The sequence below is a fragment of the Ascaphus truei genome, chromosome 2, assembly GCF_040206685.1.
Source record: "Ascaphus truei isolate aAscTru1 chromosome 2, aAscTru1.hap1, whole genome shotgun sequence".
Lineage (NCBI taxonomy): Eukaryota > Metazoa > Chordata > Amphibia > Anura > Ascaphidae > Ascaphus > Ascaphus truei.
In genome coordinates this window covers 254,741,295-254,754,296 of record NC_134484.1, presented here as the reverse complement: position 1 = coordinate 254,754,296, position 13,002 = coordinate 254,741,295, and the positions used below count along the sequence as shown (strand labels likewise).

General features: G+C 44.5%; 1 protein-coding gene across 1 annotated transcript; it reads left to right on the top strand.

The window, feature by feature from the left end:
* The first annotated feature begins 1,668 nt into the window (after positions 1-1,668).
* LOC142488653 (acyl-coenzyme A thioesterase 5-like) lies at positions 1,669-11,201 on the top strand. Its single transcript, XM_075589076.1, has 3 exons — positions 1,669-2,227; positions 9,282-9,484; positions 10,482-11,201. Exons 1-3 carry the CDS (start codon positions 1,711-1,713, stop codon positions 11,052-11,054), a joined length of 1,293 nt encoding a protein of 430 aa, XP_075445191.1. The 5' UTR covers positions 1,669-1,710; the 3' UTR covers positions 11,055-11,201.
* Positions 11,202-13,002: the final 1,801 nt, after the last annotated feature.

Here is a 13,002-nt window from a genome sequence, read left to right as displayed (position 1 = left end):
ATTTTCCTTTTAATTACGAGACCACGTTTGTTTATTTTCACGTATATTCTTTGTTATACTTTGTATTTCTAACCATCTAAAATGTTTTGTTTCGATATTGTTCATCTGGTTTTAATTATACTTAGATGTTATAGTTCTGTGTATTTATATCATATTTACGTGTACTGTAGCTGGTTATATTCATTAGGATTTTTGGCACATTGTTCTTTATCACTGTAGATTGTCTCACTCCCTCTTCATCCTCTCTCCATCCATCAACTCTCCCCCTCTTCATGCTCTCTCCCTCTCCTCTTTATCCTTACACCCGCTTCTTCATTAACATCACCCCCTCTTCATCATCTTCACCAGCCCCTTCATCATCTTCACCCCTTCATCATCCTCACCACCCCACATATTCATCATCCTCACCACCACCTCTTCTTAATAATCATCACCACCCCCTCTTCATCATCCTCACCCCCTTCATTATCTTCACCCCCCCCCCCACTTTATCATCCTCATGACCACCCTCCCTTGATCATCTTCACCACCACCCCTTATCCTTACCACCCGCTTCAGCATCCTCACCCCCACCCCCCACCCTCAGCATTCTCACGAGCTAACTAAATTTAAAATGTTCCTTACCTGCTCCCTGGTACCTGATGTTGTCACTTTCAAAGTTCTAGGTCACTTAGGTTGGACCAGTGGCACTGGTTCTAAGTCACTTAGGTTGGACCTGGCCCAAACTGTCCTCTGCTGCAGACGCATACGCCGTCCTACGCCTTTCCTCTGCAGACTGCAATGCACCCACACTTCCTCCTCCTCCACTCTGCTGATGGACGGCCACCACGAGTTGCGCTGTTGCCGGTCACCTGATGGCTGGTCACCGTGAGCCATGCTGCTTCCGCCATCACCCACCGCCCCTGCAAAATGTGCCATTAAGAGGGCTGTTTTAAGGCCTTACGGAAAGAACTTGGGTAGTGATGGTTAAGAAGTGGGTGGATGTTTTACCATGGATGTGGGATTTAGAACGTAAACTGAGGGAACCAAGGGTGATAGTTAGTCACGCAACGGGGAATTATTTAGGGGTCATAAAAACGTTTTCATTAATTAATCATTTGGTCGGAGGTAGTTCATCGCTTCAACTGGCTACTTTTTAAAGATTTAAAACAATTGGAGCGCTTTAGGAAGAAGCAGAATAGAACAATTTTCCTGTTTATAAAGAATTCTGGTTGTTTTTCTATTAGACATGTGAATCTTTAACATGGTGATATGGGTCTTTATACTGTAGATCAGATGGGGCTCATTTATCGGATATTTGTTTAGATATTTGTAATGTAAGTTTACAAGATGGTATTGATAGGGTTTTATTTTTAATGGAATTTATAAGCCCAAATTGAGGGATCAAATGGCCTTTGCTGGCATATTTTCTTGGGTTATGAAATATAATGAGGGTTTATTTAAGGTTAATGCTCCAGGCTAGGAGTCAGAGCTGGTTAAAGTATAACGGTGGTTACCTTCAAGGTCTAAGGTGAGGAAATAGTTTATTCAATGTGTTATGGTTTTAATTGATGGTTAATAAATGTTGCTGTGATGTTTACCACCATATTCTTGTGTCATGTCCAATTATTTTAGTTATGTTATATATAATACATGCGAACTGTGCAGAACATGAATGTCTCCTGCAGGTCAAGGTTTTGGGTACTTTCACAAAACTGAGAAGGTGTCACTATGATAAGGGCTGGTTGTTCGGCTCTCCTGGGCCAGGTCCCCCACGTCATCACCTCTCGCTCCATGGCAGTCTCACTGCAAGTCTCTACCAGCCACTGCTTGTTTGATGAACCTCTGCAGGTGAAGGTTTTAGGCCTGAGCTCTGGGCAGGAGGTGACCCTTAAGGCGGCTGTGACTGATGAAGGTGGGGAGACTTTCACCTCCCTGGGCTGGTACCAAGCAGGGAGCCATGGGGAGCTGGAGCTAAGACAGTCCCCGGCCATGCCGGGAGGCAGCTTCAGTGGGGTAGAGCCTGAGGGGCTGCTGTGGGCACTGAAGCCCCAGACTCCCTTAAGGAGGTTTCTCCGGAGGAATGTGCAGACCCCCCTCCGTCTGGAGCTAGCTCTGCACCAGGCCCATGAGCCGCTTGGCTGCCTGCTGGCAACAGTCACCCAGGAGAGAAGCTTCATGCGGGAGGGAGTGACCCGGAGCCTGGTGCGGGAGGGAAAGATAAGGGGCAGCCTCTTCCTGCCACCAGGTGAGTATGGGGCCCAGACTGGGAGAGAGGGGAAATTCATGGGGCTGTATAACTAGGGAGGGCACAGGTTATTAGGATGTCTGGGGGCTGAACGATTAAGGGGGTGATGAGGATATTAGGATGACATAGGACTGTATGATTAACGGGGTTCAGAAGTTATTAGGATGACGGGACAGTACGATTAATAGGGTGTGAGGTTATTACGATTACTGGGGGCTGTATGATTAAGGGGGTGCAGAAGTTATTAGAATGGCTGGGGACTAAATTACTAAGGTGGTGCAAAGGTTATTAGGATTGCTGGAGGCAGTATGATTAATTGGGTGCAGAGGTTATTAGGATGACGGGACTGTATTATTAATTGGGTGCAGAGGTTATTAGGATGACGGTGGGCTGTATGATTAAGGCAAAGCAGAAGTTATTAGGATGATGGAACTGTATTATTATTTGGGTGACAAAGTGATTAGGATGGCTGGGTGCTCTATGATTAATGGGTTGCATAGGTTAGGGTGACTGGGGGATGTGTAATGAATGAGGTGCAGAGGTTATTAGGATGATTGGGGCTGTATCTCTATTGGGGTGCAGAGGTTATTAGGATGCATGGGGGCTGTAGGATTAATGGGGTACAAAGGTTATTATGATGACTGGGCGATGTATTATTCAGGACGTTAAGAGGTTATTAGGATTATTGGGGCTCTATGATTAATGGGTTTCAGAGATAAATAGAATGACTAGGGGTTGTATGATGAATGGGGTGCAGAAGTTATTTGAATGGCTGATGCCTGTATTATTAATAAGGTATAGAGGTGATTAGGATTGACTGGGGGCTGTATGGCAATGGGGTCTAGAAGTTATTAGGATGACAGGGGGCTGTATGGCAATGGAGTCTAGAAGTTATTAGGATGACTGTGGGATGTATGAAAAATGGGGTGCACAGGTTATTAGGTTGACTGGGGACTGTATGATTAAGGGGGAGCAAAGTTATTAGGATGATGGGACTGTATTATTAACCGGTGAAGAAGTTATTAGGATGGCTGTGGGCTGTATGATTAATGGAGTGCAGAGGTTAGGATGGCTAGGGGATGTGTAATTAATGGGGTACAGAGGTTATTAGGATGACTTGGGATGTATAACTATTGGGGTGTAGAAGTTATTAAAATGAATGGGTGGGGGATGTATGATTATAGTGTTGCAGAAATTATTAGTATGGCTTGGAGTTGTATGATTAATAGAGTGCAGAGGTTATTAGCATTTCTGGGGGATGTATGATTCAGGATGTGCAGAGATTATTATAATGACTGTGGATAGGGCTGCCGACGGGAGGAGAGCCGGGACCAGTGTTCCGATGCCTGGTGGCTTCGGGGGGGCCATATGCTGGTCCTCTAGTTGCCGCCGGGCCTCCGGCTCTCCCCCAGCTGCAGAGAATTTGTAGTGACAACTGCGCTCCAATGCTTGATCACAATGGAATTGTAGAAAATGGACTCAGGCTAATAAGAAATAACCATCTCTGTGGGGCCAAATGATCCCTGAGGTAGGGGCAAACAATGAAATCCCATGACACCTCCAATAGGGACGGTCCCCCTCCAAAAGAATGAAAAGTACTCACATACTGCACTGATCCAAGTTCCTGCAGGATGTGCAACCGAGTGGATGCAGTCAGCTGTAGAAAAAGAGAGAACTGGCGCACAATACAATGAAGTGGGTCCCAGGATAGAAAAAAAGGATTTATTGATAAAATTTCATCCAACAAACGGAGGAGAGCAACCTCCTACGCGTTTCGTGTACGGTTGCTCTCCTCCGTTTGTTGGATGAAATTTTATCAATAAATCATTTTTTTCTATCCTGGGACCCACTTCATTGGATTGTGTGCCAGTTCTCTCTTTTTCTACTCCCCCAGCTGCAGGCCTCCCTCACTAACACTGTCCCACGCCAAGCCTCTGACATGGGTGTGTGCCGGGAGAAAGCTAGTGGGTGGAAGGGTATATGTGTTTGGGGGGTGTTTTTTTAATATGTATTTGCGGGGATTATATGCATTTGGGAGTGGAGTGGTTTATAAGTATTGGGGGGGTTATATATATTTGGGGGGTGTTTTTGTATATGTATTTGGGGATGTTTTTTTTTAATATGTATTTGGGGGTTATATTTATTTGGGGTGTGGGTTTAGTTTTTTATATGTATTTGGGGGGTGGAAAACATACTGCACACCTAACAAGCTCCTATTGAACCCCCAAAATAACCACAACATATATATAAGCATCAGAGTGTCACAGAGGAGTGCTACTGAGCATGGCAATATATATTTAAAACCAGAGACAGAACATAAAACACAGACAGAGCTCAGTGCACATCCAGTGAAACTCATACACGGTACAGTGCCTAAATATACATGTATAAATATCTATTAAATAAAATGGTCTTTTAGTTTAACATTTTTGGCCAAAATTGTTGTAAGCCCCTGAGCCACTGCACGGCAGACCACATTTCCAGTGGTCCCTAACACTAATATAAATTCTTAATAACCTGTTTAATAACAGGAAGAATGATTTATAGTAAATCTGTCAATATTAGCTGCAAAGTTCTGTCTGACTGAAGCTTTTATTAACCTGTACATTACCAGGAAAAGCACTCTATTAGATTTGTCACAACCAAACTGCAAGCAAGCAAGTTACCCGGAGAGTGGGAGATGCTATGGAGTGAGCCCTTAACCATTTAAATGTGGGAGGGAGTGAGCTTCAATTAGGTAGGAGGTTGCCACCCTCCAATCAGCTAAGACTAGCTGAACAAGAATTGTAAAACATACTGGAAACCTAACAAGCTCCTATTGTACCCCCAAAATAACCACAACATATATATAAGCATATGAGTGTCACAGAGGAGTGCTACTGAGCATGGCAATATATATTTAAAACCAGACACAGAACATAAAACACAGACAGAGCTCAGTGCACATCCAGTGAAACTCATACACGGTACAGTGCCTAAATATATATGTATAAATATCTATTAAATAAAATGGTCTTAGTGTTAGGGACCCCTGGAAATGGGGTCTGCCGTGCAGTGGCTCAGGGGCTTACAACAATTTTGGCCAAAAATGTTAAACTAAAAGACCATTTTATTTAATAGATATTTATACATATATATTTAGGCACTGTACCGTGTATGAGTTTCACTGGATGTGCACTGAGCTCTGTCTGTGTTTTATGTTCTGTCTCTGGTTTTAAATATTTGGGGGGTGGGTTTGATTTTTTTTATATGTATTAGGGGGGGTAAGGGTGGTTTATAAGTATTTAGGGTATGTGCTTGTTTTATACAGGCATACCCCGTTTTACATACACTCGTTTTACGTACACTCGCAAGTACGTACACTTTTTTTTAACTGCACCATACCCCTGTGTACGTACTCAGTGCTTCGCGAGGACGGACACCAGGGGGCGGGGCGCGTGCACGGCGGCGTGCGCTTGTGGCGGCGTGCGCACCTCTGCATAACTCACCTTCCTTCAATGTTGTCCAACGGAGCGAGCGGGAGTGCAGGGGGCGGCGCGCGTGCACGGCTGCATGCGCACTTCTTCATTGTCTCTCCTCCTTGAAGCTCCTTCAGTCATCCTTCACAGAGCGGGAGAGGAGGGGGGAGTGCAGGGGGCGGCGCGCGTGCACTGCTGCGGCTGCGTGCGCACCTGTTAATATGCTCCCCCTCCTGTCTTCTCCAACGGAGCAGAAGTGGAGGAAGGAGGGGGGAGTGCAGGGGGCGGCGCGTGCACAGCTGCGGCTGCGTGCGCACCTGTTAATATGCTCCCCCTCCTGTCTTCTCCAACGGAGCAGAAGTGGAGGAAGGAGGGGGGAGTGCAGGGGGCGGCGCGTGCACGGCTGCGGCTGCGTGCGCACCTGTTAATATGCTCCCCCTCCTTCTGTCTTCTCCAACATCTGCCAGCACTAGTAAGAAAAAAAAAATCAGCTGACATTAAAAAATTTCTTTCAATAAAGCCTACTGTATTTATTTTGGTTACAAATGCATTCTTTACATCAGTTATGCACATATATGATGTTTGCAGTACAGTACATGCACTGTAAAGTGGAAAAAAGGTCGTGCTTCACTTTAAGTACATTTTCACTTTACATACATGCTCCGGTCCCATTGCGTTTGTTAAAGTGGGGTATGCCTGTATGTATTTGGGGTGGGTTTTTTTTACATATGTATTTGGGGATGGGGGGGTTTATATGTATTTTGGGGGCGTGCGTACAGATACCCGGCGAGTGTCGGGTTTCTAGGGAAGATGCAGGCAGCGTTGTGGGGAGTGACCGGGTCTCCGGGGCTCCAGAGTGGTGAGATTAGAGGGTGTCGCCATCTTGGATGTCATTGCGCATGCGCGAGACCCGGCGCATGCGCAGAGGAGCATAGTTGCAGTGGCCATTTAAGCAATAGGCTCTGCGAGGGACTACAAATCCCAGCAGCATCTAGGGTTGCTACCACATAGGCTGCAGGAGCCAATAGGGCTCATAGGATCCCGGGTAAGCTGTTTGCTACATTTGGTACAGCCAGGAGGGACCACGCCAATCGGAGAAGGGATGCAAAGGGGTAAGGTAGTGTCTGGGTGCAGGTGGCATCCCAGACTAGGCCAGATACCCCCCTTGGGCCCCAGATAGGCCCCGACTCACAGTAGGTTGTGGTTACTACAGGGAAAGCCCAAAGCTAGGGATATTTCCCCAGTAACTTCTGATAGTCAGGGTATAGCAATGGTGAGAAGTCACGCGGTTATCGCAGCTTATGGTATGGGACCAGACCATCGTCCCAATAATAGACTTTCAAAGGTGAGACCCTCCAACGGGAGTTCACTCTGCGCAGAGGAAGACGCCTTCGCGGACGACGATGCCGCTGGATCAGCGGATTCGTTTTTGTTAGTCAGCAGTACCTGGATGCAGGAGCCCGGGCAGGTAACTCAACAAGTGCACCAACAGTTCACGGTATAGCGCTATTCCACACACTCATGGGTGGGCCCTGACATTGGGAATGGACATCATGGATACTGGATACTGGTGCCAAGCACCCTATGTACATTGGGGACACTCATCTGGTGGATTGGGTGGGGGCTATATACTGGGGGGGTACAGTTTGATTATCCTGATTTCAGTAAAACCAGTTACTATATACTCTGTGTGTGATTATTATTGGTACTGTTCCTGTGAGGCGCTTATCCCACCACGATGGGATCCCTCGCAGGTGGAGGCGCTGCATCAAGGTGAACGCGATATCATCCCAGGCTCTCAGTAACGGAGGCTCAGGCCTTCTGGTAGCCAAACAGGTAATATCAGTACTGGTAGTTCCTTCAGTAACGGGGGAAAGGGAGCTAAATATGTATTTGGAGGGTGGGAACGTTTTTGTATTTGGGGGGTGGGGTTTTTTGTTATGTATTTTGTGGGGGAGATTGTGTGAGGGGGAGGGAATGAGTGAAGATGGGGGATTGAGTGAGAGTGGGGTAATTGACGGACGAGGGAGAGTGAAGGGAGGGGTGAGTGAGCGAGGAAAAGAGAGTAAGAGTGAGACAAGGGAGAGAAATACATGTGAGGTAGGGAGGGATCGAGTGAGAGTGGGGTAATTGATGGAGGAGGCGAGTGTGGAAGAGGGAGTGAGATTGAGGGGAGAGAAAAAACATGCGAGGCGGGGGAGGATTGAGTCAGAGTGGGGTAATTGATGGAGTGGGTGAGTGAGTGGGTGGAGAGAAATACATGGGAAGGGGGGGGGGGGAATAGAGGGGTCTCGCTAAGTGTGAAATAGGGAGGCTCTCAAGACCACCGACATGGAGGGAGGGCGGTCGTAACTCTAGTCCTGGGCCCTTAATGGGGACTATATGATTAAGATGGGCAGAGGTTATTAGGGTGGCTGGGGGCAGCATGATTAATGGGGTGCAGAGATTATTATAATGACTGAGGGCAGTATGATTAAGGGGGTGCCGTATTTATTAGAATGCCTGGGAACTGAATAATTAAGTTGGTGCAGAGGTTATTAGGATTGCTGGGGGAAGTATGATGAATGGTGTGCAGAGGTTAAACGGATGACTGAGGGCTGTATGATTAATGGGGTGCAGAAATTATGGAGGATGTATGATTTGTTAGGTGCAGAGGTTATTAGTATGTCTACAACTGTATGATTAATAGGGACTAGGAGTTATTAGGATTACTTAAACACAAAGAAGGTGGACACAGACATAATACTGCCCAGGAGCTACCCTGAAAGTCTAACACTGGTGTCCACAACAAGTGAACACACGAACACTGGAACCAATCCCCCCAAGCTCATGTATGTCGTCACAGTGTTTAACTTTCTCCCCCTTTTACATTTCTCATACACCCTCTCCCTCCCCCCCCCCCCCCATGTTGTACATGGAGGACGTTTTGCTGGTGTTCTGTCAAGAACTAGTCATGTGATGTTCTATATCAACATATAGGAGTGCTCGTTCCCCTGAAGCACCAGCACATTTACCCAGCAATATGCACAGATGTATATACGTATAGTATGTTTTCACCTCACTCTTTTTTCAGTACCCTGAAAAATTCCGTAAAACAAAGAGTTGAAAAAAATATACATATATTACCTTTTAAATAGGTTTCCTCTCCACATTCTTGCAATGTCTCCTTAATCTTGTTGAAACTTTGTAATTGGAACCACATCACTCTGAAAATGCCTTGGGTTAGAACATGACAGAATAATATGAGGTGGCAATTCTAGTCTGGAGATGTCCCTGCCTTCACTTGGGAGACCCAGTAAAAACTGTGGCATGGGATTTACAGGGGATTCTCGGAATGAAGATTACAAAAAACAGAGGCCCACATAAACCAATGAGTGCTAAGCTTTAGCCCTCCTCAGCTTCCATTCATATGAATGAGTAAAGGTGTGCTAAAGCTTAGCACCCATCTGTAGATATGGACCTCAGTCACCCAAATACAGTAGAAAAAAAAGCAATGATACTCCATACCCCTTGTATGGTTATACTTCTGACATGGTCTGTGATACTGGATGTTTCCAGTGTCAATAAATGGATCTGTTTTTTTTCCTCCCATGCAGGATCTGGTACATTTCCTGCCGTAATTGACTTGTATGGAGCTGGAGGGGGTCTCATGGAGTACAGAGCCAGTCTATTAGCCAGCCATGGCTTCCTAACTCTGGCACTGGCTTATTTTGACTATGATGACCTCCCCAAAAACCTTGGTGGACTCCACTTGGACTACTTCAGGGAAGCGGTGGAGTTTTTAAGAAGTCAGCCACAGGTATGTATCTATGCACTCAGGGCTTATTAATTGTGCATCTCTTATTTCCAGCAAACTTCTTACTACCTCCCCAAAGACCGTAGTGGATTCCACTAGGGCTACTTTAGGAAAGTTAAAGAGTTTTTAAGCAGTCAGCCACAGATATGTCAACAAGATAAGGGCACTGCAAAGGTTACAGGCTTAATGCCCATTGATGGGAGAATGGTGCAGTGATTCCAAAGGTGCAGTAATCCGACTAGAGTCCTCCAACCGGTTATATACAGTGATATTTTTATTGTTGGGATTTTTTACGCCCTCAAAACGATTAAGTTTTTTTGTTTCTTATGTAGAACTGTGACCCCAATTAGAAAATTAGTTGAGGTGCCTCAGTTAGAGATTTGTGGCCTGGTTATTAAAATGTTAAATAACAGAGTATATTCTATATAAATCTCAAAATGAGATATATATATATATATATATATATATTTATTTATTTATTTTTTGAGTAGCCTCGGATGGCTTCAGCATCATTTTTGTGAGTGAGTGATCTCAGGAGTGACATGTAGAAAGTAGGGTTAGATCTTCTTTTACTTCCTTCATCCATTCTTTATTTTGCTGCTGTATCAAATCTATAAGATGGGGAGGGGATTTAAAGACAGGAGTGTATAAAATGGCTGCCTTTTTCTCCTATAACGAATCATTGGTCATCAGGCAGGAAAAGGAATTAGTGAAAATCCTAAAAAGTAGATTGAATGAGGGCTAGGAACAAGTGCAAAATAGAAAGAGGGCATAGAAAGGTTGACGAGAAAGGCACTGCCTAATGTTGCTATTTGTGTGCCTTGCATGCTTACATAATAGCTCACACATATATGTTCCCCAGTAAGACTGGCTCTTTGGACTTGCATTTGGAAGAGCCCTGAGTAACTTGAAGTTTTGACTGTGAGATTTCTCCTAAGACAACAATGAGGAACAGTAGAACAGCAGAATTTCTGACATACTCTCTATAATGCATTTCTAGGTTAATAACCAAGAGATCGGAGTAATAGGCATCTCAAAGGGTGCTGATTTGGCGATTTCCATGGCAACGTTCCTCCCTGGCATCAAAGCAGTGGTCAGTATCTCTGGTTGTGCCGCCAACTCCTTTGTATCCCTACAATGTGATGGGTTTACGCTGCCAGGCCTCAGGTTCGACCCAGAAAAGATCAAGCTCACAGAATCCGGGTTGCTGGACTTGTCAGAGGCCATAGATGATCCAAGAGACCCCACATATGAAGAGTGTCTCATACCAGCTGAGAAATCCTCTGCTGCCTTCCTCATGCTTTCTGGTTCAGATGATAAGGGTTGGCCGAGTGCAGCCTACAGTGAGCAGCTGGTCTTACGCCTAAGAGGGCATGGGAAGAATGTTGAGTATTATTGCTACCCAGGGACTGGGCACCTACTGGAGCCCCCTAACTTCCCGCTATGCCAGGCTTCTAATAACAAACACTTTGGTGGACCAATGTTATGGGGCGGGCAGCCCAAAGACCATGCCAGGGCACAGGAGGCTGCATGGCAGAAAATCCAAAGCTTTTTGTCAAAGCATCTGATGTAATACAATGCCATACACAGTCAAATGTACAGTAGGAACTCTGTAGTTCAACCGCTTGAATATTACCAGTTAACTAATTATCCCCACTACGCTCCCAAAATTACGTTGTAAACCACTTAACATCGCTTCTTTGAACAAACTGAACATGAGTAAGCTTTAATAAATACTTTTGTTATTTACAAATCCGTGTGCCCTGACTTCCATCTTTCATCTTCTTTGAACAAACGTAATCATTATGCCTCTGGCAAAGCAACAGTCATTATTCTGCTGTTCGCCCATCAACTTCTAGCCAAAAGTTCCGTAGGAGGAGTGTGCCGGGTCTTGTTTAACACAGTGACATCACACAAAAGAAGTAGGTGAAAAAGTTGAACTGTTCCCCACTTTCAGCTTACAATGTTGGAAATTTGCTTTAAAATGTTGTTATAATATAGATGTGTAAAACATACTGGACACCTAACAAGCTCCTATTAAACCCCCAAAATACCCACAACATATATATAAGTATATGAGTGTCAGAGGAGTGCTACTGAGCATGGCAATATGCATTAAAACCAAAGACATAACATAAAACACAGACAAAGCTCAGTTTTTAGCACATCTAGTGAGACTCATACACGGTACAGTGCCTAAATATATATGGATAAATATCTAATAAGTAAATGGTCTTTTAGTTTGACATTTTTGGCCAAAATTGTTGTAAGCCCCTGAGCCAAAGCCAAGGCAGACCACATATCAGGGGTCCCTAACGCTAATATAAATTCTTAATAACCTGTTTAATAACAGGAAGAATGATTTATAGTAAATCTGTCAATATTAGCTGCAAAGTTCTGTCTGACTGAAGCTTTTATTAACCTGTACATTACCAGGAAAAGCACTCTGTATTAGAGATGTCACAGCCAAACTGCAAGCAGGCAAGTTCCCCTGAGTGGAAGATGCTATGGAGTGAGCCCATAACCATTTAAATGTGGGAGGGGGTGAGCTTAAATTAAGTAGGAGGTTGCCAACCTCCAATCAGCCATGACTAGCTGGACAAGAATTGTAAAACATACTGGACACCTAACAAGCTCCTATTAAACCCCCAAAATACCCACAACATATATATAAGTATATGAGTGTCAGAGGAGTGCTACTGAGCATGGCAATATGCATTAAAACCAAAGACATAACATAAAACACAGACAAAGCTCAGTTTTTAGCACATCTAGTGAGACTCATACACGGTACAGTGCCTAAATATATATGGATAAATATCTAATAAGTAAATGGTCTTTTAGTTTGACATTTTTGGCCCAAATTGTTGTAAGCCCCTGAGCCAACGCCAAGGCAGACCACATATCAGGGGTCCCTAACGCTAATATAAATTCTTAATAACCTGTTTAATAACAGGAAGAATGATTTATAGTAAATCTGTCAATATTAGCTGCAAAGTTCTGTCTGACTGAAGCTTTTATTAACCTGTACATTACCAGGAAAAGCACTCTGTATTAGAGATGTCACCGCCAAACTGCAAGCAGGCAAGTTCCCCTGAGTGGAAGATGCTATGGAGTGAGCCCATAACCATTTAAATGTGGGAGGGGGTGAGCTTAAATTAAGTAGGAGGTTGCCAACCTCCAATCAGCCATGACTAGCTGGACAAGAATTGTAAAACATACTGGACACCTAACAAGCTCCTATTAAACCCCCAAAATACCCACAACATATATATAAGTATATGAGTGTCAGAGGAGTGCTACTGAGCATGGCAATATGCATTAAAACCAAAGACATAACATAAAACACAGACAAAGCTCAGTTTTTAGCACATCTAGTGAGACTCATACACGGTACAGTGCCTAAATATATATGGATAAATATCTAATAAGTAAATGGTCTTTTAGTTTGACATTTTTGGCCAAAATTGTTGTAAGCCCCTGAGCCAACGCCAAGGCAGACCACATATCAGGGGTCCCTA

Coding starts and splice junctions, on each gene's coding strand:
- LOC142488653 (XM_075589076.1), top strand. CDS start 1,711: ATGATAAGGGCTGGTTGTTCGGCTCTCCTGGGCCAGGTCCCCCACGTC. Junction 2,228..9,281: donor CAGCCTCTTCCTGCCACCAG/GTGAGTATGGGG, acceptor CCTCCCATGCAG/GATCTGGTACATTTCCTGCC. Junction 9,485..10,481: donor TTTTAAGAAGTCAGCCACAG/GTATGTATCTAT, acceptor ATGCATTTCTAG/GTTAATAACCAAGAGATCGG.